The sequence below is a fragment of the Helianthus annuus genome, chromosome 4 (genome assembly GCF_002127325.2).
Source record: "Helianthus annuus cultivar XRQ/B chromosome 4, HanXRQr2.0-SUNRISE, whole genome shotgun sequence".
NCBI classification, from domain to species: domain Eukaryota; kingdom Viridiplantae; phylum Streptophyta; class Magnoliopsida; order Asterales; family Asteraceae; genus Helianthus; species Helianthus annuus.
The window spans coordinates 200,047,888-200,072,594 of record NC_035436.2 but is presented as its reverse complement, the minus strand read 5'-3'; the positions used below and the strand labels follow the sequence as shown (position 1 = coordinate 200,072,594).

Below are 24,707 nucleotides of genomic sequence, written 5' to 3'. Positions count from 1 at the left end.
GGGTAGCCCAGTGATAAAGTCCATACTTATATCAGAGAAAATGCAAGTTGGAATAGGCAATGGCTGTATGAGACCAGGATAAGCTGTTGTCTCATACTTAGCTTGTAAGCAAATGTCACACCTTCTAACATAATCCCTCACATTCTTGGACTGCCCCTTCCAATAAAACAGACCCTTGAGTCTTTGTAGAGTAGCCTGAATCCCTGAATGGCCCCCGACAGATGATTCATGACAATATTGAATTAACTCTTTTTTGACACTTTCATCATTTCCCACTACCAGCTTGTTCTTCCTTTTTAAAAGGCCTTCCTTCCAACTGTAATGACCATTTTGCCCTTCTGTGTCAATATTCTGAATAATGTTTTGTAAATTGAGATCACCTTGCCAAGTTTGCTTAATCTTCTCAATAAACAAGGGTTCAAAGGATGAGACTGCCAACTCAAATAAGGACACAGCTTGCAATCTGGATAATGCATCAGCAGCTACATTATCAACCCCTTTCTTGTACTGGATTTCAAAATCATAGTTCATGAGTTTGACCATCCAGGAGTGTTGCAGTGGTGTAGTTATCTTTTGATCCAGCAGATGCTTTAAACTTTTTTGATCAGTCTTGATAACAAAATGACCACTTATCAAGTAGTAATGCCATTGCTTAATTGCAAATAAAATGGCAAGTAATTCTCTATCATAGACAGACCATACTTGTTGTCTTGGACACAAGGCCTTACTAATAAAAGCCAAAGGGTGATGGTCCTGCATCAGCACAGCTCCAATTCCTAATGCAGATGCATCAGTTTCAACCACAAAGGTCTTGGAAAGATTAGGTAGAGTCAAGACTGGTGCAGTGCATAGGGCAGTTTTTAACTGTTGGAAAGCATGATCAGCTTCCTGGGACCATTTGAAGGCATCCTTTTTGAGCAAGTCTGTCAGTGGTTTGGCAATCACCCCATAGGATCTAATAAACCTTCTATAATACCCTGAAAGGCCCAAAAATCCCCTTAACTGCTTCACATTAATAGGAACAGGCCAAGACATCACTGCTTCAATCTTAGTAGGGTCAGTTGATACACCCTCCTTTGTGATGATATGCCCAAGGTACTCTACCTTCTGCCCCCCAAAGCTGCACTTAGACAACTTGGCAAACAGTTGCTGATTTCTCATAGTCTCTAACACTTGTCTTAGATGTTCAACATGTTGATCCTGATCTTTGCTGTACACCAGAATGTCATCAAAAAAAACAAGCACAAACTTCCTCAACTGGGCCTTAAATGTTTGATTCATCAAAGCTTGAAAGGTGGCAGGAGCATTGGTTAGCCTAAAGGGCATTACCAAAAACTCAAACAACCCCTGATGTGTTCTAAAGGCTGTTTTATGTATGTCAGGCTCATACATTCTGATTTGATGGTAGCCAGACCTCAAATCCAACTTAGAAAAAATAGTGGCCCCTCCTAACTCTTCAAGCAACTCATCAATAAGAGGTATAGGAAATCTTTTCTTGATGGTTGCCTCATTGAGCTGTCTGTAATCAATACATAGCCTCCATGACCCATCTTTCTTCTTCACCAACACCACAGGTGCTGCAAAGGAGCTTTGACTACTCCTGATTACCCCTGAATCCAACATTTCTTGTGTCATCTTCTCTATCACATCCTTTTGCAGGGCTTGATATCTATAAGACCTTAAGTTCACAGGTTTGTCCCCATTATTAAGAGTTATTTTGTGATCAAAAGACCTCTTTGGAGGTAATGCAGTTGGAACCTCAAAAACATCTTTATATTCTTCCAATAATGTCTGCAATTTGACACAAGTGATGGTGTTAGTGACCCTGGACCCAAATGGATCAGTCTGCACATCACTCTTCAATTGCAGCCCAAATATGTGTGACTGAATTGCCCCTGCTCCTCCATTAAGCAAATTACTCATTGTTTCAGTAGAACACAACTTGATTCCATTTGTTTCAGTTCCTTTCAATGTGTACACCTTATCTTGGACCTTGAATTGCATGGTCATCTCAGCAAAATTCCATACAATATCTCCCAATTTAGACAGCCATTCTATACCCAGCACCATGTCATAGCTGTCTAATGGAATCACAAGCATATCAGCTTGAAACCACATACCCTGCATCTTCCATTTGAACCCCACACACCTCTGGCCACATTCCAATTGGTTACCATTGGCTACAGTAACCCTCATAGATGAAACAGATTGTACCCCATACTGCAGCTTCTTTACCAGTTTTAAACTAATAAAGTTGTGGGTTGACCCTGAGTCAACCAGTATGTACAATCTTCTAGTTCCCATATAGCCTTCAATTTTCATGGTGGAATAAGAGGGTACCCCTGTGATGGCATGAATAGAGATTTGAGGCTCCTCAGACCCAATTACCACTTCCTCCTCATCTAAATGATCATCTTCTTCATATACCAGTTCAATGTTGAATAGTTTTTTATTTCTGCAGTCATGAGTGGGTGTGAACTTCTCATTACACCAGAAACACTCTCCCTTTTCCCTCTTTTCAGCCATTTCTTTTGTAGATAATTTTCTAGTGGTTCTTGGTAGGTTAGCTTGGGTAGGTTTGGGTAACAAAGGAAGAGAGTTAGCATTCATGGTTGAAGGGGGTTTAAAAGTTGAGGTTGAAGACTTATAGGATGATGGGGTATTGAATTGGTTTGAGTTTCTCTTAAAAGAGTTTGTTCCAAATAGAGTGTTATGTATATTTTCTTGCTGTTTTGCAACTGCATAAGCTTCTCGCAGGTTTCTTGGTTTAAAAGCCTTAACCAAGCATCTAATTTCCATTTTCAATCCTCCCACAAATAAACTGACAGCTTGATCTTGGGAAAGATTTACCTTGTTTAAGAGAGCATCAAACGCATCACAGTACTCTTGCAAACTTCCAGTCTGATGCAGGTTCTTTAATTCTTCTAAGGCATCTTCAAACAATTCATTAGAGAACCTTGCCACTGCTGATCTTCTATAATCATCCCAGCTTATGGAATCAATAGTCAAGTTGTTGCTCTTTAAGTACCCTTGATGCCATTGCAATGCTTTGCCTTCCAAATTAACCACCGCATATCTCAGCTTCAAATTTTCCGGTGTATGATCCACTTCAAAGAAATGGTTACACTTATAAATCCATCCTTCTACATCTTCTCCATTGAACTTAGGAAAATCCAGTCTTCCCAGCCTTGCTAATCTTGTTTCAGGGTTTCCTCCATTGACAACCAATCCCCTATTATTTTCTAAGGCTGTTATCTTCTCCACCATTAATTGCATTTGAAGCTGAATCTGTGCCACCGCTGCCTTATTTTCTTCTACACTCATAACCACCGTTTGCATGCTATTGCTCACCAATTGGGAATTTGCTTGGAGATCCTGTACAATGATCTCCATCTTACCAATCGCCAATTGACTATCCTTCAGTTGTTTCTCCATTTCTTGTTGACGAGTGTTCGCCATCAATCACTGTTACAGACAATTGAAATCGGAACAATCGATTTCGTTGAATCGCAAATGAATCGGACCACAATTGAAGGTGAATCAACCGATACAATGATCGATTCACAGAGATGAATTGAACGTATGTTAATAACGGATTGTGATGGACAGGTCACCGGAGCTTGATCGGAACAAGCTCTGATACCAATGATAGGGCTTGAGGATTTGAGAAAGAATCTAAGAGAGAAAGAAGTTCCAATCAACAAGCTGATCTCTTGTCATCAGCTCAACTACCTTTATTAACGGCTACTAACTGCCAGTAACAACTTTACAAACTTTTACAATATGACACATTTAGTCCCTAGACTTACAATTATTACATTTTTAGCTACAACATATATCAGCCTTTTGATTCTCTTGTCATAAACTCTAGATGTTTATTTGTATGTGATCAGTATTCCTTGTAATCTGGCTGCGTTTTCTTTTATATTCACAGCATGGTTTCGTTGTTGATGATAATAATCTGGTAGTCTAGTGTCCTAAAGATCCGCTATGATGCGTAGTATTATTGTTTATGTATGTGTAGACATATATGTATGAATTAGGGTTATACTCTTGATGATGAGCATGTTAGATCTGATATAAGTGTTCAATAACTTGCTGTAATTAATAGTGATGTGTCGCGGGTTCACTAGATAATTGTTTGCGGGATCGGAAACGTAAACAGTAATTTGTCTGAAATTTACAACCAACTTCCGTTGGCTGTAACTGGGTCATAACATACCGAAAACTGAGTTTTCTGAAGTCCACAAAGTAGAGTTTAGAAATACAATTCAAACGGCACTGGAATCATAAATTTTCGACGTCGTTTACTATTTTAAATGGAATTTTTCGTTACAGTGCACTGGGCTGTCCATTTTCTGCAGAAATTGCAGGTCACGATTTCTGTCATATCTAAGGGTGTATTTGGGATATAAGTTACGAAATTTAAACTGTAGGAAATATGCGAGGGAACTGAAATTCTCCAACTAGATTCACCTCGTTCGGAGACTCGGTGATTTTTAAATAAAATAAACGGTGGGCAGGGGTCAGAATTGTAACAATTCAGATCACTGTTCATTGCTCGATTTTTAAGAAAAATCTATAAACAAGTAGACTTTGAAAATTTTACAGGAACACGCCGAGACCTTTTCACATGTCATATATTTTTTTGGGAATTAATTGTGACCTGTAACTATTTTATAAAAATACCCAAAAACAGTCAGTTTTGAGTATTGAAGCTGAAACGTATTAAGTCGCAATGTGTGCATCTGATTGTCAGTTATGTTATTTGATAACGATCCAACTTGTTATATGTCAATGAAAGTGTTATGTGCAATATCGTATGTTTGCTTTTGAATGATTATAGATGGGATGTTTATATGGGCGTAAACTATTAACGTGAGTGCGTGTTATGTGATAGATGCGTGTAGGAACTTTGTGTTTTATTTAAAACCATTAACAAACTAAATGGTAATCATATTAGGACGTGATTGACCAACCCTGACCGTTAGCTATTTTAAGAGTTCAACCGAGCAACCAAAGGTGAGTTCACACTCTTACCAAGGCATGGGATTCCCGGTGGGTTGGGAATGCGATTGAATGATTACTCGTACTTTCATCGCCACTGGAATACGTACCACTGTCCTCGTTTGGGGTAGGACACCTATAGATACAACTAGACTAGAACACATGGGAAGCCCCCACTAATCTTTGCAAACATGTCTGGGAGGCCGCGATACGAATACAGATACAACTAGTCTAGAACACATGGGAAGCCCCCACTAATCTTCGCACACATGTCTGGGAGACCGCGATACGAATTAATACGATACATGGTTTACAAAACGAACATATGCTTTACGAAACGAATATTATAACTAAACAACCAACTGTGAACTCGCTCAACTTTGTTGTTGACTCGTTGTTACATGCCTTGCAGGTCGTTAGGTACTTTTGGAGCTTGCACGGGGAGGCGTGATCGTTGTGGGATATGGACTGTTATGTCCTATGCTTAACACTTGAATTTAAACTATGTTTTGGTTATTTACACATTACTATGCTTCCGCTGATTTCTTAAACATGTTTGGTTTATTTTGAAACACCAATTATATTGGGTTTGGTTTTTATTTACTTAATGGTATTGTTCAATATGATTGGTGGCTTGATCCTGGTCAGTCACACGCCTCGCGGTAATACTCCGCTTGTGGATTTTGAGGGTGTGACACATTACTACGGTAACGCGAAGACATTAAGTAATCTGCAACATACCCTAAGTCGTTTTGCATATGAATACCTTATATGCAATCATTAATATGGTAAAATACAACCGGAAAAGCCACCCCGAAGACCATTTATCTTACCTGTGTCGCTGGAACCTAACATAGAACCCTAGCTTCCGGCCGAAATATCAAAGATTCTGAGCGGAACCCTAATTCAGCCATTGTTGCCGCCATCGTTCATCTTCAGCCATTATCATCATCATCATCAATATTGTATCTTCTTCATCTATGTTTATCTTTTTACCATCATGCACATTCTCTTCTCTTTAAAGGAGACATAAAAACATAAAAAGAGAGAAAACATGCACTTGCTCTTCTCTTTAAACACTAATAAATTCAGTGGCAAAGTCATAAATACAAATGAGGTTGGCTTACCACATTGTTGCTAACTTTCTTTCGGGATCCAAGGAATGGCAATCTTCTAACAAAATCCCTGAGGGGCTATTGACGAATGAGTGACATTATTCGGTATGAGCCTTGAGAGACCAAAATCTTTACAGGAGTGTTTTAGGTCAGAATAGAACACAGCCGAAACGCCTGGGTTGAAATCACTACCGCTTCCTTCATTAATCAAGGATTGTCCTCATGCATCGTTGATCGGAATTGAAGGAAGGCTGGATTACGGTTGAGTAAAAGGTTGGATTCCTTCATGAATCAAGGATAGTCCTCATGTACCGTTGATCGGAATTGAAGGAAGGCTGGATCGCGGTTGAGTAAAAGGCAGCTTTCTGTACCAAAGATTGGGTGACTTATATCAATGTTCTGTACCAAAGATTGTTCAAAAAAAATAAGAATAGAAAATATCGACAATACGAAAATGAAAAATGAATAGTAAATAATATTGTCTACCCAATTCGTACAGTGTGATTCAGTTCTATGCATTCACGAACATAATAGTTTTTTAGTAATTTTGTAACTCCATGATCTTTTCATATTTTTAATTATCTTCGAATTGAAGGTTTTATGCAATCAATGCACAAATCCATGTTTGGCCTGTTTTTTAAAAAGTTAAAACAGGTGGGTCATGTAACGGGCCAGAACTTGGCGATTTAAAACATGTCCGATTTGGCTGGGGCAAAGCGGTTTCTAATCACAATAGGTTCGGGACAAAATGGGTTCAGTTTAAAAGTTACTATTACTTCATGTACCCTTATGCCTTTTGACTCGAAACAAAATGATATTTAGCCAAAATGGTCACCATAACCATTTCGACTTGAATTTGTTTTGTTACCCTTACCCCTTTTGACCAAACCAATCTATTACTTTTTCAAAACGGCCACCTTAAATAGTTAAACGTGTAAGCAGGTTCTATCCACCCAAACCCGTGTTGGGCAAAACATGTATATAGATGCAACTTTAACAACATTTAAAGACACCCTAGCCATTTCAGCTTCATTTTATTGAACATACATCAAACACAATATATGTGAAAAAATGATTTGAAAGAAAATTAGAATATGGATACCACTATCGCCGGTAGCAGGTGGATCTATTTTGTTACTTTTTTATAGGCCAATTCCATATTGCCCTTGCCCGTTCAGACTTGAAACAACTTGATATTTTTTTTTCAAAACAGTCACCCTAATTCAGTTATCTCCTAACCTGTTTTGACCTGAACCTGTTTTGTTACCCTAAACCCTTACCCATAACACATTTCATTCATAACCATTATGACCCGAATCTGTTTTGTTACCAAAAATGCTTACCCCCTAACTCATTTATTTCATAACTCGTTTTGACCAGAACTTGTTTTGTTCAGAAACGGGTTGGACAGTTTCTGACCTGAACACATTTTGAGCTGCCAACCGAAGCAGCCGACCACCCCACCAGCTATGCGGATATCAATCAACGAAAAGATCTACGAAGAAAGATAACAAACTTAGACTAAGAAATCATATTTCTTTAAAAAGATATGAGAACGTAGTGACAAAAATGACAACGAATGAAAATTTTACCTTTGTATTTGTTGTACAATTCCTCTAAAAGTCGCATATCTATGAACGATTTAGCATGAGCTGTATATAGAAGATATCAAATGCCAATCACTGGTCTTCAAGCAAGTGCAACTTTTTCACTGTGTTTGGAAATAAAGGGAAACTATTAACAAAAAATACCTAAGTAATACACCTTTTCAATAAATCATCTTTGTCTAATAATATCCGTAAACCATTCAAATCGACAATTTTTATATTCAATGAAACTTTTCTTTTAGCTCTACATTATGAGCAAGAAGCTTTAGTAGATTTTAATTTTTTATACAACATAACCGAATGATGAAAATTTATAAAAAGTTAAAAAAGAAGAGTTGATCAACCTATTCCAGTTATTGTCATGTATTGATGAAATTTGTCCGCATGCCTTCTGCCCTATTTGTTCCATCATTAATAATGAAAATAATCAGAAATAAAAAAAAACAATTATAAACTTCAAAGCCAGCCTAATTTAAGCTGATTTTTAGCCAAAATCAGAGCATACGTATCTAACTTCAACTATGATAATTCATAAACCATAATTAGAGAACGAAATTGGACACATTTTTACCTGCTGATTTGAGATCGATTAAAACCTACATATGCGGATTTAAGGATGATGAATTAGCAAAGAACCAAAAAATGTAGGGATTGAAAGCATATATTAACTAACCTGGATTGATCTTTCTCTTCTGTTAAGTTAAAAAAAGAACTTATTGTGAAAACACACGAAAGATGAACATAAATACTTTGCGAAATCAAAGAATACATATATGAAATCTGATAGAACTCTAAGTTGGAAGAATACACAAACCGTGAATCTCTTGTTGATATCTTGATTGCAAAGTTTTGATACCTAGGGTTTAAAAAAAAAGAGAGTGTGATCAGCCACATGATTATTATGGTTGGAAGCACATAACAAAAAACATAAAAGATCAGAAGGAATAAAAATACCTATGTTATTGATTGATGAATATGAGAATGAAGAACAGGAACTTGCACTCATTTGATCTAGGGTTTTGAGAGAGAAAGGAAAGAGAGAAACTGAAAGCAATAATTGAATCAAAACATAAAAGGTACAGAAACATTACCTATTTCTTCTTCCGGCGGTCAAGATATCAGTGGAGGGAAGCAGCGTTTTTGAGTCCCCATGTCACCATTGATTTGCTTTGAACATAAAACATTGATTTGGATCGAACAACATGTATGAACTTTCCTAGTCACAAGATTTACCAAAATCCTCTGTCCCCATCGCATTCCAATCATTTAAAAAAAAACCTAATTTGAACAAAAAAAATGATGGAGAAGAAGATAATTGAACAAAAATTGGGGAAACACCTTACACTAATTGACATACCTTGATTTCATGAGCCAGAGAGAGCGATGACCTTCAAATCGACAACTTTGATGGTGCGATGACATCAGTGCTTCAACTTTCAGAGAGGTATTGGGAGATTTGAATACGAAAACAAAATAATTGTGAAAGATTGTAACCTTGAAATTACCTATACCAAGAATAAAGCCGCAAAGGAAGAAGCAAAGGAAGAAACCTAGGGTTTCTGTACTATGAAAAGGGAAACAATAAGGAAAAAGGAAAGATTTATTTGATTGAAGAGAGAGACAGGGTGAAGAAACGTACGTGAGAAGAAGAAGAGAGCATTGAATACGAATTGAAGAGGAAGGAGAATAAAGAAAATTAGATTGGCGCTCATTCTCAATTACCAGCCTTTAGAGCATGTCCACATCATCAAAATGATTGGCTAAGAATAGCCCTTGTGGCCTAAGAGAATTCATTTAGTATAATAGATAGATTAGAAATACAACCAGTTGAAATAGACTGGTAACATGTTTGGGTCAAAGAAACATGAACAAAAATGTCTAAGGGAGTAATGGTTATGCTAAACTATGTTATAAGCTCGTTGTAGATTTCATTAAACACATTGGTGCATATATGTGGCGTCAGATTTAGAGAAGGAAGTATTGTTATAAGTGATACTAGTTTAGTCCCAATGTCAAATGTGTAATAGATAAGGGACCCGTTATGTAAATCGGACTAGCTAAATTGTATACAATCTTAAAAGGAAAAGTCGGTGGATTTTCCACCGGCTTTGCCTTCCTGCCCCTGTATTTTAACGATATTGCAATTTAGCCCTATGACTTTGTACCTTTAAAGTTTTATAAAATGACAAATTTAGTCCCTAAACCTTCTACTTTGAATTTCCAAAACCACAACCTCATCTTTTAAACTTTGCCAGTACCAACCCTCTACTTTGGTTTTCCACCATCACTCCCTTAGCTCTTACACAGTTACGCCACCAACCCTCTTCTTTTATATTTCCACCAACACCCCCTCATCTTTTATACAATTCCGCCACCACCCCTATACCCACCAACACCCCCTCATCTTTTACACATTTCCGCCACCACCCCTATATGTTTACACTATCTTTTTTAGACTTTGTTTTTTTACCCCTTGCACTATCACTCTATTTTTACGCCCAACTTTAAAAAAATTTCAATTGTAACCCCCTAGACTACAACTCCTACTTTTGCAAATGCCAATGCATTGTGTTTTACGAAATGTCTTAGGCATTGTGTTTTACACTTTGTGTCTACCTTAAGTCGGTGGATTTTCCACCGGCTTTGCCTTCCTGCCCCTGTATTTTAATGATATTGCAATTTAGCCCTTGACTTTGTACCTTTAAAGTTTCATAAAATGACAAATTTAGTCCCTAAACCTTCTACTTTGAATTTCCAAAACCACAACCTCATCTTTTAAACTTTGCCAGTACCAACCCTCTACTTTGGTTTTCCACCATCACCCCCTTAACTCTTACACAATTACGCCACCAACCCTCTTCTTTTATATTTCCACCAACACCCCCTCATCTTTTACACATTTCCGCCACCACCCCTATACTTTTACACTGTCTTTTTTAGACTTTGTTTTTTTTACCCCTTGCACTATCACTCTATTTTTACGCCCAACTTTAAAAAAATTTCAATTGTAACCCCTAGACTACAACTCCTACTTTTGCAAATGCCAATGCATTGTGTTTTACGAAATGTCTTAGGCATTGTGTTTTACACTTTGTGTCTACCTTTGTGTTTACATTTTTTTGTAATTGTCTTTTACGCACTGCGTTTTACGAATCGTGTTTTGTCTTACTATATGTTTCCACCTGTCGCACGCCGCCGCAACGCGCGGCGGCCAAAATACTAGTTATGATTAAAGGGTAGTTAAGTTGTTAACCTCATTCGGACTAGCTAAATTACGATTAAAGGGTAGTTAGGTTGTTAACCTCATTCACTTAAGCAAAATGGGTAGTAATGAGATAATGAGTTGTAAATATGATGAATTAGCCATTAGCTTCTCTCTTTATATTTCCTTAATTTCTAAATCTCTCTTACAAGGGGCGAATTTTAAACCTTTAAATAGGAGCCCCGGAACTTTAAAAAAAAATACATATAAAATTTTCAGTAAAGTTTACTTAAAGAAAAAAGGGAGGGCGGGACTCCTCCTAGCCATACTAAGATCCTTAGAGCATTCACATTCTAACCATCAAATTATGTGAGGAGGGGTTTTTATATTATAAAGGGTATAAAAAGTGGTTGTGAGTAGAGGAGAGAGAAAATGTTACTGTTCATTTGTATATTTGGGGGGACACTGTTCACCCGTTATAATTTTTTTAATATATTTTGAAAGTGGTTGTGAGTGGAAGTGAGAGAAAAATGTAATGATAATATTATTTAATTGAAAGTAGAGAGAAAAAGTATTTGTTTTTAGTGGAAATATATTGATATAGGAGTTGTTTTTTAGTGGAATGTATGTATAATTTGATGGATTGGATGTGAATGCTCTTACTGTCCCATAAATAGCCTAGAGCTAGAGCCTAGAGGGGCCAACTTCAGAAAAAGTTGCGTTATCCTGTTGTGTTGGGCTGAATCAAATGAGCCCAGAGGGGCCAACTTCAGTAAAAATTGCCTCATCTTATTGTGTTGGGCTGAATCAAATGAGCCCAATCGTGCCAAAGACCGCTACAAGTTTGTTTTTAATTAATATTTAGACATTATAAATAAAAACTAGATTAAAATCTTAATATTTTTGTTAAGGACTTTTGTTTGTGGTATTCAACAATTGATGTCACGTCTCTTAAAGCAAGCCTGATCAAAATTAATCGATATGCGCGTGGATACCCAACATATATTTTTTACTATTTAACTAGTAACTCTTTATCTTTTTTGTTGCATATTTCATTATCGGCTGTAGCTTCAGGCTGAAAGTGATGCTTGTTGACCCTCAACACTTATTTTATTATTTTTTAAAAATATAATAATTCGTTTGTTACGGCTGCCGAAACTATAACTTTATAATAATCGACCATTCAAGTAAAATAGTTAGAGAATTACATGTAAATTAATTTAGAAGGGTGGTTTGTTGCAATGGAGGGCCAAGGTTTGAAAAGTCAACCAGTCAATGATGACAACTTGTAGTTGTCGATAGTGTTTCATATAATTTGTTGGATTTCCACTTCCGGAAAGTTTTAAGTTTTCACCTTTTTTTAAAATAACCACGAGTCAAGCCCGCACTCGATGACAGTGTCTTAGACGAACTTATGAATGAAGATATGTATTGGAGACTAAAACATGATTTCGTTGAGCATCTCGGAAGAATGGGTTTACCACACCTATTGGTGGATTCCGATGAAAAGTAGTTAATTTATTTAATTATTGTAATGTTTTTTTTTATTACTAATTTAGTGTAATGTTTTTTTATTTTTAATTTAATGCGAGTTTAAAAAAAATTGGTTTGCCTAATCTCATATAGGCATGTATCCCTAGTGATTTTTGGGTAATAGGCAAAAAGTTTAGGCAAATTACATGACACAATTTAATTGGGTGGGGAAAAACTTTGCTTAAGACTATGGGGTATGGGATGGGGGTTGGGGCGTGGGTTGGAGAGAAACGCCCAAGTCACCACCCCGGGTGGGCTTGGGTTTGGGCGTGTCCCCTTGGGCGGGAGTTTAAGGCCGGGCGTTTGGCGGGCTATCAAGGTGACATGGCGGGATCTGATTGGCCAAGATAACTAGCCGTTGGGCTAGCTGTTGGCCAACGACTATGTGTAAAAAAAATTGAATTTTTTCACTATAAAAACTCACATTTCTATTCATTTTTTTACCACAACTACTCCACCTCTTCTATAATCATCTCTATCTTTAAAAAAAAATACTCATTCAACCACAATACGAAAAATGAATCCTTATAATCGTGTTTTTTACCCGAACAACCTGTGGGCATTACAAGAAAATCCTAGCCCACCACCCAATCGTCCAATTGCTCCCTTTGTAATACACTCCACTATGCCCGATATGGTGGGTTACGCATCCTTTCTCTCAAATCGTGTGTATGCTAACTTCCCTCACACCGGCGATTCTATACCTAGCCCGTTTCCACAAACGCCCATCAACCTTTCACAAATGTCCATCAACCTTTCCCAAACCGAAACCGTCTCCGAAACTCAACCCCCCATCGATGGTCCTTCCGCATCCAAACCCATCAAGAAGAGAAGTCACAAGAAAAAAAAAACCAAGGCCGAGAAAGCACTTGAAAGCCCCAAACGAAAACAACAAAGATGGGTCGTTAATGAAGAAGTTACATTGGCGAGGGCTTGGCTTCAACAATCTCAACATCCAACTTTAGGTATTTTTAAATTTTTTGTAGCCCTTATTTTAATATTTATGTTTTTTTATATAACTTTGTAATATATTAAATTTTGTTTTGATTAAAATAGGAAATTCTCAACATAGAAACCAGTTGTGGATGATTCGCCAAACCGGCCTGAATACGGAAGAGATGCCGAAAAAAGGCGCGCTCAAAAATCAAGATCGGGTACGGCATCGCCTTCAGTTGGGAGTTCGGGCTCGCGTAGGGGAGTATACAGCGATCAGTTGGATGACATTGCAAGCAAGTTAGATACATTCAACGTATTCCAACAACAAATGTTGGAGACGAGAGAAGAGATAAAAAAAAGTATTACAAGCACTAGGAATTTTTTTATGTAATTTTCTTTATTAAAAAACATTATTAAAAAATTTAACTTTTTTGTTTTAAAAATAAATAGCAGTTTGGGCTGGCCACGCCCCAAACCCCCACCCCACCATACCGTCTTTAATGTGGGTCACCCCAGCGAAGCCCACCCAAGCCACGTGTCAACCCATGCCTCAAATCCACGTCCCACCATACCCCACAATCTAAAGAGATTACGCATTCATCCCTCTCACTCTTAGGAGTTTAATTGCATAATTGTCTTTTATGGGCAAAACATACCATTCTTTAAATTTGATCTTTAACATAAGAAAAAAATCATCTATAGGGTAGCTAGTCCAAACTCATGTCTAGTTACTAGTTAGTATGCCACATCAGGTCATCATCTATTTTTTCTTTTATTTAAAGTATTTATACTCTGTATAATCTATTTTTAATTTATTTACTTAATGATATAATTTGATTTTTTAATATAAAATAATAAAATACATAACAAGATAATTTATATATTTTCTCAAATTGATATGCAATACAAAAAAAACATTTAAAAACAAGTTAATATTTTTTCTTATAATTGAAAACCAAATTAATATTTTGTTTATAAATTTGTAACTGTCAAAAAGTGTTGCGGGGCCCACTCATCCACAAATCAAACCAGTCCGCTGCAACGGACTTGGGTCCCTCCGGACTGCCCCGTCATCAATCTCCAACGCCACTGATCCGTTTCTTGCTCATTCTATCAGCAAACCACACCCATCGTACATTGTATTGTGGATGCTCTTATTGCAACTAACATGGTTGATCCAAAACAATGTATGGCTTTCATTGCATAAGGTACAAATCATTATAGCATAACTCTTGTGGTCAACGTAACATGATAAGATACAAAATAAGTAGTAAAATGAAACTTGTAAATCTCAACTTCATATATATTGTAATAAGAATTTATGAGTGTATAGGAGTGACATAACTAAGCTTTAAAAGCAACTAAGTTAAGAACATTATTAAGGTTGTAAATGATGAGCAAAAAGTATATAATGACCGCTACAAAACCGGCGATTAAAGCTGCCGTAACATGGTGGCAAAATTTAGGAACTTGGCCACAAATCGGTAACCAACCGGCGTGTGAGTTCCCTTCCTTCCCCAATTGCCCGACTCCAACTGCAGCCGAGAAGCTCGATATCAAAAACGACAATACAATCTACAAAAAGTGAAAAAAAAAAAAAAAAGATGAACTTTATGCATGGCGCTATTAAATAGTGGCTTGAAACACAAGAAAGTAAAAGGTTTTGAGATACCAAATCAAGAACAAGAACATGACGCCCCAACTTCTTTGGAGGGACAAAGAGTGCTCCCAAACTATAAATTGTCGTGATAATGCTAACGACCACAAAGTACCTACACGAAACCCGAAACATGTGCAAGTCAACATTATACTATGGCGTAGAAAAATACATTTAAGCATTTGCCACGTGACTGTAAACATTGACGAAACCAGAAAATTTTATATGAAGGATATTCATAGTATATGTTTTTTCATAAGGTTATTGAATTTTCATAATCCTAAGTTTCACCTGTTGGCTGATAATAATCACAACTTTAAAAGTTTTCTCCAACGATCCCAATTTATAAGAAGTTGGCCCCCATTGATCCTTTTATAACATATAAGAATTTGGCATCCTCAATAGATTCATGTGCACCTGCAGCCTCCTTAATTGAATTAAGTGCACATACAGTTTGAAAAGTATCGATGGAGGTCAATTTCTTACAAGTTGTGATCGTTGGAAGGAATTTTTAAAGTTGAGATTATTATCGGCCAACGGGTGACACTTAGGATTATTGAAGTCCAATAACCCTTTTTCATACTATTTTACCGGTGACAATATTAGATGTGTATAAAATTTGATTAGTCGAAGGTGAACAGACCCAGACCCCGAACCCCCCTCTAGTTCCACCCATGCGTGTAAATTGCTCTACATAGCAAATAAGTTTAAGATGTTATCCAACTCATTTGGGCTACCCTTTATGAGCACCCATAAAAAAAAACTATGTTGATTGTTGGAACTTGGATGGTTGGAATTGACATACCTGAGTGTGGGTGAGTTGTTGTACTTGGCTTGAAAGGTCATGCCCAAGACTTTGGCTGAGTCATGGCTAGTGACCATAACAACAGTGGCTACAAAAGTTGAAACCATGGCTATGACCCTTAGGCAAACAATTGGGATCCATTGAGTCTTGTTCATGGAGATCAAAACACCCCAACTAAAGCAACAGGATTTGAGAGAGAGAGAGAGAGAGAGAGATAAGGAAAGAGTACTAGAGAGAGAAGATTAAAATTTGGCAAAGATTTATAAAATATGCATACATGTCTACTGATCTTTATAATAAACTTTGGTTAGTGCACTTTCTAGAGTCAAAACTGCAAAATACAGATTAAGGTACAACTTGTTAGGCTTCATACACAAGTTGTTAAAACAATATGATTCTGACTGTTGGTGAACTTTTATGATATTGTGAACCGAACAAGGTAGATGACAGGTAGGCAAGGTTGGTACGTGTGTTGCTCTTTGGTGACCTAATAACTTATATTGTATACACACAATATGATGCGGCTACCATGTGTTTTATGAGAGAGATTAAAAGAATCTTACTAAGTTACTATATAAAATTTGTTGTCATTATATTAGTGTACCTTTTTCATTATTTGTTGTCATTATATTAGTGTACCGTTTTCATTAAATCGTATTAAAATAAACGAGTTATATATTATTTACCGCAATATAGATATTTCTTTGTCAACGATATTGTTTTAGTTGATATGTTTTAAGATAAATTTTCTTCCGACTTTTTTGTATTATAATCGATAAAATTGTCTATTCCAATCAATTTTTAAAAACCGGTTTAAACCGGCCGGTTGTATCGGTTCAAATCAGCCGGTAGAACCGTAAACCGTCTTGTACACCCGGTTAAGCCGTCCGATACACACGGTTGAATTGTTTCTAAGTCAAATCTGGTACGGTATAAAATTCGGATTTTAAAATATTGATTCGGATACATATGAAGGAGAATAGAAAATTTAAAGGATTTTGATGTAAAAGAAATAAATCATGCGTGTCATAGAAAAAAGTGATGAGAAACAAATAGTATCTTTTCAATATCCTAAAAGGCTAAAAGTTTTCAACGTTTGGGTAAATGATAGGAAGTAAAAACTATATAAAAAAAATATTTCACTAGTGAGACATTTTGTTGCAACTTGTGTTAATTTTGTTTTACAGTTATATGCAAACATATAACCTTAAACTACAAGATGGTATGTAGTAAATCTAATAAATATTGTGTCGAATACCCAAATCCCGGATGATGTTAAATGGATCTTCGCTGACGTTAAGAGGCCTTTGTCTCCGTCACTGCAAAAGAATAAACCGTTAGCCTCGTCACGGAGGACCCCGGGAGGGGGATCCGTGACCAAGCTCCGGCGTGAGAATAAGTAAACTTGCCGGAAGAGCTGAGGAGTTTATCCCGATGAGTATGATCACCGGATGTTTCCTTTAAGGTGTGAATCTAATAAATGTGGTATGTGTGGTGAGTATGTGGGAATGTTGGTCGGAAGTAAATACGAGAGTAGTTAATGTGGGTGTAGTAAATGAGATGGTTTTTTGATTATACCCCTGATGCCTCTGATGGTTGTTCTTATATATAATACCGAGCTCTTATCTTGTATACGAGATATTTCACATAGGTGATCCAACGGATTCTGTGAGTTCTCGAGGGGTGCAGACACGTGTCTGACCCCTAACGGTGAGATGACCATCTTATTTAATGCTCTAGCCGGAGAAGTACAATTGCCAGCCGAGATCCTCTTCTTGTCAAACATTAAATGAGGCATGCTTCCTCTGATCATAGTTTTCCCGCCTCTTACAAAGAAAGGAAGCCTTAGTGGCAAGGTAGCTTTATCATTTGGGCTTGTTCATAATTGGGCCTGCATAAGGGTAACTCAAAGCGGGTAAAATGGGCTTTCCCATTGGCCCGTCATCAAGTCATCTTTAGTCCCCGGTTCTGAGTCCCAAGGCTCATGATCCGGGGCTGAACCATATCTGTATTTTCAAAAAGTTGTTTTCTATCCTAGAAAATGTGGGCCCGGGCCCCAAGTGGTTACCATTAACCCTCTACTAACCTGCCAAATATTAATGGCGGGGTGTAATCCCCTTGATGCACGTGTACCTTTTTTGAATTTCGAAAATACCCTGACGTGACGGTTATCACCGCTAGTCATCTCTTTAAATGCACTCCTTGCCTCTTTGATTTCTTGTTCTGTTTCCACCATCATCTTTCCTGTCACACCCCAACCGATGGCGGAATCATCGGGGCGCGGCACTGAGCGAAACAGATTGTCCAGAAGTTTCCACAACAACTACTATATAAATTCAGTTTAAATGACACGTCCCATACCGTGTCCCAAATAAATAACAAGTTATCATAGAAAGCAACAAGACAAGTAATTCCGTTCCGACAACTCAGGTTTAACTATTACAGACAAGTGTTTATTATTTCTAGAATCCCTAGCCTCGATTTCATCACTATGCGCCTAAGCATCCTAGCAACTTAAGCACCTGTCACATACGTTAAAATAAAGTCAATACATAAAATGTAAAGGTGAGCACACAAGTTTGATAATAGCATATAGAGTTTGAATAGTTTACGCATAACCAGGCACGTACACAGAGGAAAACGATGCATGTTAATTATCGACATGGGACCATTGATACCAACGACTGCAGGTTGACCGTCCGAGACGGTTCGCAATACATGATTACCACCGTAATCCATGCAAGTAATTGTCCTTAACAACCCCCGTGTGAACGGGTGCTGAGTCCAAACTATAGTACTATGTTGCTAAGGCAGGTAGATAGCACTCCACGTGTAAACATAATAAACAACATTCATTTAGTCAAATAGCACATGCATTCGGTTAGCGTTCAAATAGTTTGTGTTTGATTGTGATTTTGATAAGTAACGTATGTAACACCCAAAAGTGCTAAAAGCAAAAAGGGATCGAGTATACTCACAGTGATTGATTGTGGATTGAAGGGAGCGCTGAGAGTAAGATTAGCCTGAATGGTTCGATAGCATAACGATAAGTAACAAGGAAAAGTAAACAAGCTTGGATGGATCGAATGGGCTGGTCGATCGAACGGCGGGTTCGATCGAACGGCCCGTTCGATCGGCTGGTATATCCGATTGGACAGTCCCGTTCGATCGGCCGGTAGGCTCGATCGGCTGGACCATTCAAGTGGATTGTTCCTTCCTCTGGTGTGTTTGTGTTTGAGGATTTGAACTTTTGAAGTTTTCGTTGCAGCATTTGAGAACACTGAAGTGTTCCTACCTTTCAAGTCGATCGATCGAACGGTTCGTTCGATCGGCTAGCTCACTCGATCGGCTAGGAGCTTCAAGGTTAGTCCCCAACTGAATGTCGCTCGATCGAACAGTCTGTTCGATCGGCTGGCATTCCCTACTACGAACGAGTCGTGAAAACGATTAAGTGTTAAAGCATAGTATCTCATGATCCGAACAGTAATGTTCACCAATCGAGTGCCATACTCGATCGAACACCACTTCGTCAATACTATACCTCAAAAGGTTGAAAAAGTGAGACGTCATGTGCTAGCCGATCGGCTGGCCCGGTCGATCGGCTGGTGTGTCCGATCGGCTGGGCTGTTCGAACAGCCTAGCCGTTCGGCCAGCATTTCTGACCTGGTCAGCTTTTCGTCTAACACTTGGCTGTTTGTTTATTTGTCATTCTTTGAAGTTATCTTGACAACGTGTTGAACTAGGATAACCTCCGTCCCTACTTGTTTCCTTGGCTCGAACAGGAATCACCCAAGTCCGGCCGGTGAACGGTTCGGAATGTCCGTTTAGAGTTTAACCCGAAATCGGTAAACCTTGTTCATAGAACCCGAATCTTGAACCCTTTAACTGTTTGAATGATTAGTTAACCGGTTCAAGCTTCGTTTCTATTGATTTGAAGGCATTGAGTGTAAAAGAGTTGAAAGAAAGTTGGAATTCCTTCTTTCAATTCTTCATAACTTGTGGATGTTTAGATCTTTGATAGATTTTAGCTTGTTTATGTGGAAATCGGTTAGATCTAAGCTAATCATAGTGGAATGAGGCCAAAACATGATGTTCTTCAAGAACACCATCTGACATCACCCAAGAACACCTAGATCTTGGTGATTTCACGGTTAGAATCCAAGTTTTGAAAGATAGAAAGGTGTAGAATCAAGTAATGATAAAAAACGTACAAGAATTAGAGTGAAAACTTACCGGGATTGGGAGAAATTTGAGAAAAGGTGAAGAAGATGGCTGGTTCGGTCAGAGCTTTCCAAAAATGGAAAGTATGACAATGACAACCCTATTTATAGGCTCCAAAAGAGGAAAGTGGCAGCCGATCGGCCAGGAGCTCCGATCGAGTGGGCTGCTCGATCGGCTGGCAAGATGCTAGCCGATCGGCTGGCCTGTTCGATCAGGTTGCCTCCTGTTCGATCCGCGACACGCTTTGAGTATTTTGCGATGATTTTTCGACGTTTCGATTCTGATGGACGATGATACGAATACGATAGAGTTTCCTAGTCAAATTACTTTTAATCCCAACCACTATATCTAACATACAATCTTCTATAAGTCACGTTTCGATGTCGGTTTCGATTGAGTTCGATTGCTTTTCGAGTTTCGATTCGATTTTCGATTGATTTGCTTGAATACCACACCAAACATAAAGTAAACATGCACAAGTAACACATAAGGCACACACACACGTATATCAATACCATAATTCGCATAATTCGAGTCTCGAGTTCGATTGGTTGTTAGAGTGGTTTGATTGCTGGTTAGTTAACTTTATCGCATTGTTACTTCCTATTATTCACAGTCGCAGATCGGTTCGCTTCTAAACACATTCGATTACTTCGATTCTTGCTGATTACAACACTTACTCCACATAATACAACTAAAACATAAAATCGACTATCTACAGTCAAAGAAAGTCAAAGTTGACTTGGACTTTGACTTTGACTTTGACATTCGAAAACACGGGGTGTTACAGCCTCCCCTTGTTTAGGGAATTTCGTCCCGAAATTAGGTCGAAGGCTACGCAACGCCATGATTTTCCAATTTGATGCTTCAGATCTATTTATTTAAACAACTGTGGGTACTTGGCCTTCATGTCGCTTTCGAGTTCCCAAGTGAACTCCGCGCCTCGTTTGCCTTCCCATCGAACCTTCACGATCGGGATGCGAGAGCGCCTGAGCTGCTTGGTTTGGCGGTCCATGATTTCGACAGGCTTTTCCACGAAGTGTAATGTTTCGTTGACCTGAAGATCGTCGAGCGGTACGATTAGATCATGATCAGCAAGGCATTTTCGGAGGTTAGAAACGTGGAAAGTCGGGTGGACGTTACTGAGTTCCTCCGGTAATTCGAGTCTGTAGGCGACTTTTCCGATTCTTTCCAGAATCCTAAAAGGTCCAACATATCGAGGCGCTAGTTTCCCTTTCTTGCCGAATCGGACTACACCCTTCCAAGGTGATACCTTTAGGAGTACGTAGTCACCAACTTCAAATTCAAGGGGCTTGCGTCTTTTATCGGCGTAACTTTTCTGTCTGTTCCGAGCTTTTACCAAGTTGTCTCGAATCTGGTGGATTTTGTCAGTCGTTTCTTGTAGAATCTCGGGACAGGTTAGTTGCGGCACAATTGTAACACCTCGAAAAATTTCGTCCAATAATGTCTTGACACGTGTCATAAGGTTCCGGAATGTGAAAACAAACTTTAGAGGGACTAAAAGTGACAAACAGTGAAAACTATGGAACGTAAGGGTCCAAAGTGTCAACAATGGATAAATAGACTCTATGATAACCCTACATAATGTTCATAACCTTAAACGGATGGTTCATGGATCATACGAAGCGGAAAATGCCCAAAAGTGAGGAATTACAAACTATAGGGGCCAAAAGTGTCAACATGTTGAATTTATACCTCTGAGTGAACTTTTGGCAGACCCGAAGCATTGTAATGCTAAAATATACTCACTAGATTATGTGGTAAAAATTTCATGAAGTTTCGATAACGTATGAGAAAGTTATGGCCAAAACCGTACTTGAGGGACTAAAAGCGTCAACGTCGAATTTCATGGCTTTTCGGTTGAGCGCAAAGTTATCCGAGGACATTACCATGTTGGTAAATGTCCCAAGGTTCTTAGAAACCAAGTTTGGGGGTTTACGAGTCAAGATAACTAGCCGAAACATCGCGTACAAGAACAGGGACCAAAGCTGCCAAGGTTTGAAAGTTGTTTGGCTGTTAAGCAGGTCAGGCGACCCGCCTGGACAGGCCCAAGCGGGCCGCGACCCAAGCCCAGATGCAGTAACTCGCGAATTCAGCCATTTGGGTCCGAATTTTGTGTGCATTCCAGCTGTTACCACCTCCAAAATGCTCCAATGGGTGGTCTTGCATGCCTAGCCTACTGAGAACTCACTATAACATCTGAATTTCACCTTAAATCAGATCATTCATTCACATTCTTGAGCACTTGTGATAGTAACAAGAACTCTCAACTTGCAAGAACACTCTCAAGACTTTCTGGAGCAATTCTGAACGACAAGGCAGCATCCTAGTGTTAACTAAGCTTCATTAGGACCTTTGTAAGCTTCTATATCAGTCTCTAATTCGTTCTTGCTTTGATTATTAGTAAAAGTCAAAACTGTTGTTCTTGTAGTTTGACTTTTCGATTAAACGAGTTTTACTCAGTCACTTCTCAAATTGAAACCACTGATATGTTGGTATTTATGTGGGAAACAAACCCTCAAAAGGGTATTCTCTGATTTCCACTTTATGCATGCTAATTGTCGAGTCAAAGTTATTTCTAAAAAGTCAACAGAAATCATTTTTGCGAAAAATAGCTTAAATGGTAATGTAGAGGACATGCAATCTGTTTGATCATCATAAATAACTTATAATATATGTAAGAATGTGTTTTATCATAATCAACTCGACAATCTTTAGTATAAATACGAATCGGAACCGAAAGTCTTGTAAAACGACTTTTTCGTAGACTATCGATTCGGATCCGTGCATGCATGTTTGAGATCTGTATTAGAGCATATTTTGAACCATTTTTATTTTGGTAAAACTTTCTGGAATTTTTGATACTTGAGTCTATGCTTAGCCGATTCATTTGCATGTTTCCGATTTATGCTTAAAGTTGACTATTTTGCCCTTTTTGATATAAAACGTGATTTTTGGAAAAGTGAAAGAGTAGAAATCTTTATTTCTAATATATAAACTTGCACCGAAAATTTGAGATCAGTTAGTGGTCCAGATTTTGAGTTATGGCCGATATCGTAAAACTATATCTTAGAGTTACATAAACGGCGCATTTCGCGTATAACCCATTTCAGGCCACGTTTTGATACAAAACTTTTTACCCCCTGATGTTATATATTATTTTGGGAATTTTGATGATTTTTATTTAATTTTTGGCTGATCGTATCATAGATCGCTTAGTCGATTCGGTTAATGCCGGTTTTGACCGTTTAAGCCATAAAATGAGTTTTATACATTCTTTTGACCCGAAACCTTTTTCTACTAATTATATATGTTAAATCAATTATTTTGAGCATTCTGGAAATATAAAAATCTCAGCTTTCTTTTGAAAACCCGGAAACGGCTCTAAATCGTATTTTAAGCGTTTTTAGCACATAGTGAGCGTTATACTCATTTTAAACATATAAGACTCATACCTACTGATGTATTTAGTATATTTTCATATAATAACAGTAAGTATAAATGTTTTAACTCAGATTTCCAGTTTGGCATTTTTAGCCCTTGTGAAATTACTAAAATACCCCTACGGTGCATAGTTTGATTTTAAATGTTAAGTTTGGTATATGGGTCATACCCTACTGTTATAATATGTTAAATGAAGTATATTTACTGTATAAACCAGACCTGAAACTCAGATTTCTAATATGACTCTTTTATAATCTTTTAAATGACCAAAATGCCCTTCTAAGGCATAAATTGAGTTTAAAATTATTCCGGGCAATATAGAACATAACTTACTGATGTTATATCATATTTAAAGCATATTATCTCAGGGAACTTGCATTTGACTCTTTTGGCTACCCGTAACGCCCTTTTAGCGTTCGGTTCGGTTTACGTAACTAGTTTGCGTAAATTGACCGAAACGGGTCAAACGTTATCATTTTTATCTCAAAATCCAGAATGTATTTAGTATACCCATATTATACAAGTATTCAAACTTGTCGGGTCTAAATCACATTCTACCCGGTCCTTCACTTAATCGTGCGCTTGTACCGTATCGTCCTTAAAACTAACCGGTCAAAGCTTAGGCTTAAATAAAATACCCGTTAGGAATCTAATAGGTTATTATAAACCTTTGTTCCAGATTAGGAGGCCCAGTAAAAGCTACCTACACTTACCGTTTGTGATTCATACTTGCTCAGGTAAATACATTTTGACTTATTTTCCCTATACGGGCTTGGGGTACAGTATTTTAAATACCGCTTGATCGAGCGCACAAATCCTGCACCCTATGGGTGTACAGTCTTGAATAGTTTGTGCGACTCGTTTAAACAGTCTTGTTCTTACTTTAGGCTTTGGGGGGTTATTGACCGTGTCCCGGATATCCTTGGCATTATCTTACGAGATGGCCACGACCAGAGCACGGGGTGTAGGCGTACACCCGGCGTGTATAACTCTTTAATGTGGTGTGTCATTTAATCTTTAGCCCGGACAGCAGATCCCGGGCCACCAAATGTACGAGTAACATGTAATTCGTTCACAAGTTTATATTGCATAATTATCCCAAGTTAATAAAAATATTTATGCCTTGTGCATTTAAATCAATTTTCAATCATTTTCAAAA

The 24,707-nt window shown here is 37.9% G+C and overlaps 1 protein-coding gene and 2 long non-coding RNA genes across 5 annotated transcripts; all 3 read right to left on the bottom strand.

The window, feature by feature from the left end:
- Positions 1–5,711: 5,711 nt before the first annotated feature.
- On the bottom strand, positions 5,712–7,617 carry LOC118491209. 2 transcript variants are annotated; one of them, XR_004890831.1, is made up of 3 exons: positions 7,542–7,617; positions 6,135–6,487; positions 5,712–6,023 (listed from the first exon to the last, which is right to left on the bottom strand). It is a non-coding gene; the product is annotated as an uncharacterized LOC118491209 (long non-coding RNA). The 2 variants fall into 2 exon arrangements; XR_004890830.1 differs by having other exon boundaries at positions 6,135–6,521; positions 7,542–7,604.
- Positions 7,618–7,758: 141 nt separating this feature from the next.
- Positions 7,759–9,352, bottom strand: LOC110935268. 2 transcript variants are annotated; one of them, XR_002588998.2, is made up of 6 exons: positions 9,087–9,352; positions 8,684–9,007; positions 8,544–8,585; positions 8,403–8,421; positions 8,301–8,325; positions 7,759–7,825 (listed from the first exon to the last, which is right to left on the bottom strand). It is a non-coding gene; the product is annotated as an uncharacterized LOC110935268 (long non-coding RNA). The 2 variants fall into 2 exon arrangements; XR_004890829.1 differs by having other exon boundaries at positions 7,779–7,833.
- Positions 9,353–14,671: 5,319 nt separating this feature from the next.
- LOC110937889 (CASP-like protein 1C2) lies at positions 14,672–16,122 on the bottom strand. Its single transcript, XM_022180349.2, has 3 exons — positions 15,863–16,122; positions 15,073–15,172; positions 14,672–14,975 (listed from the first exon to the last, which is right to left on the bottom strand). Exons 1-3 carry the CDS (start codon positions 16,015–16,017, stop codon positions 14,745–14,747), a joined length of 486 nt encoding a protein of 161 aa, XP_022036041.1. The 5' UTR covers positions 16,018–16,122; the 3' UTR covers positions 14,672–14,744.
- Between the last annotated feature and the right edge of the window lie 8,585 nt (positions 16,123–24,707).

Bases quoted from the DNA above. Each gene is read 5' to 3' on its own strand.
- LOC110937889 (XM_022180349.2), bottom strand. From the start codon at position 16,017: ATGAACAAGACTCAATGGATCCCAATTGTTTGCCTAAGGGTCATAGCC. The intron at 15,173-15,862 runs GTATGTCAATTC...GGTTTCGTGTAG, and splicing joins AACAACTCACCCACACTCAG to GTACTTTGTGGTCGTTAGCA. The intron at 14,976-15,072 runs GTATCTCAAAAC...CACTTTTTGTAG, and splicing joins ATGTTCTTGTTCTTGATTTG to ATTGTATTGTCGTTTTTGAT.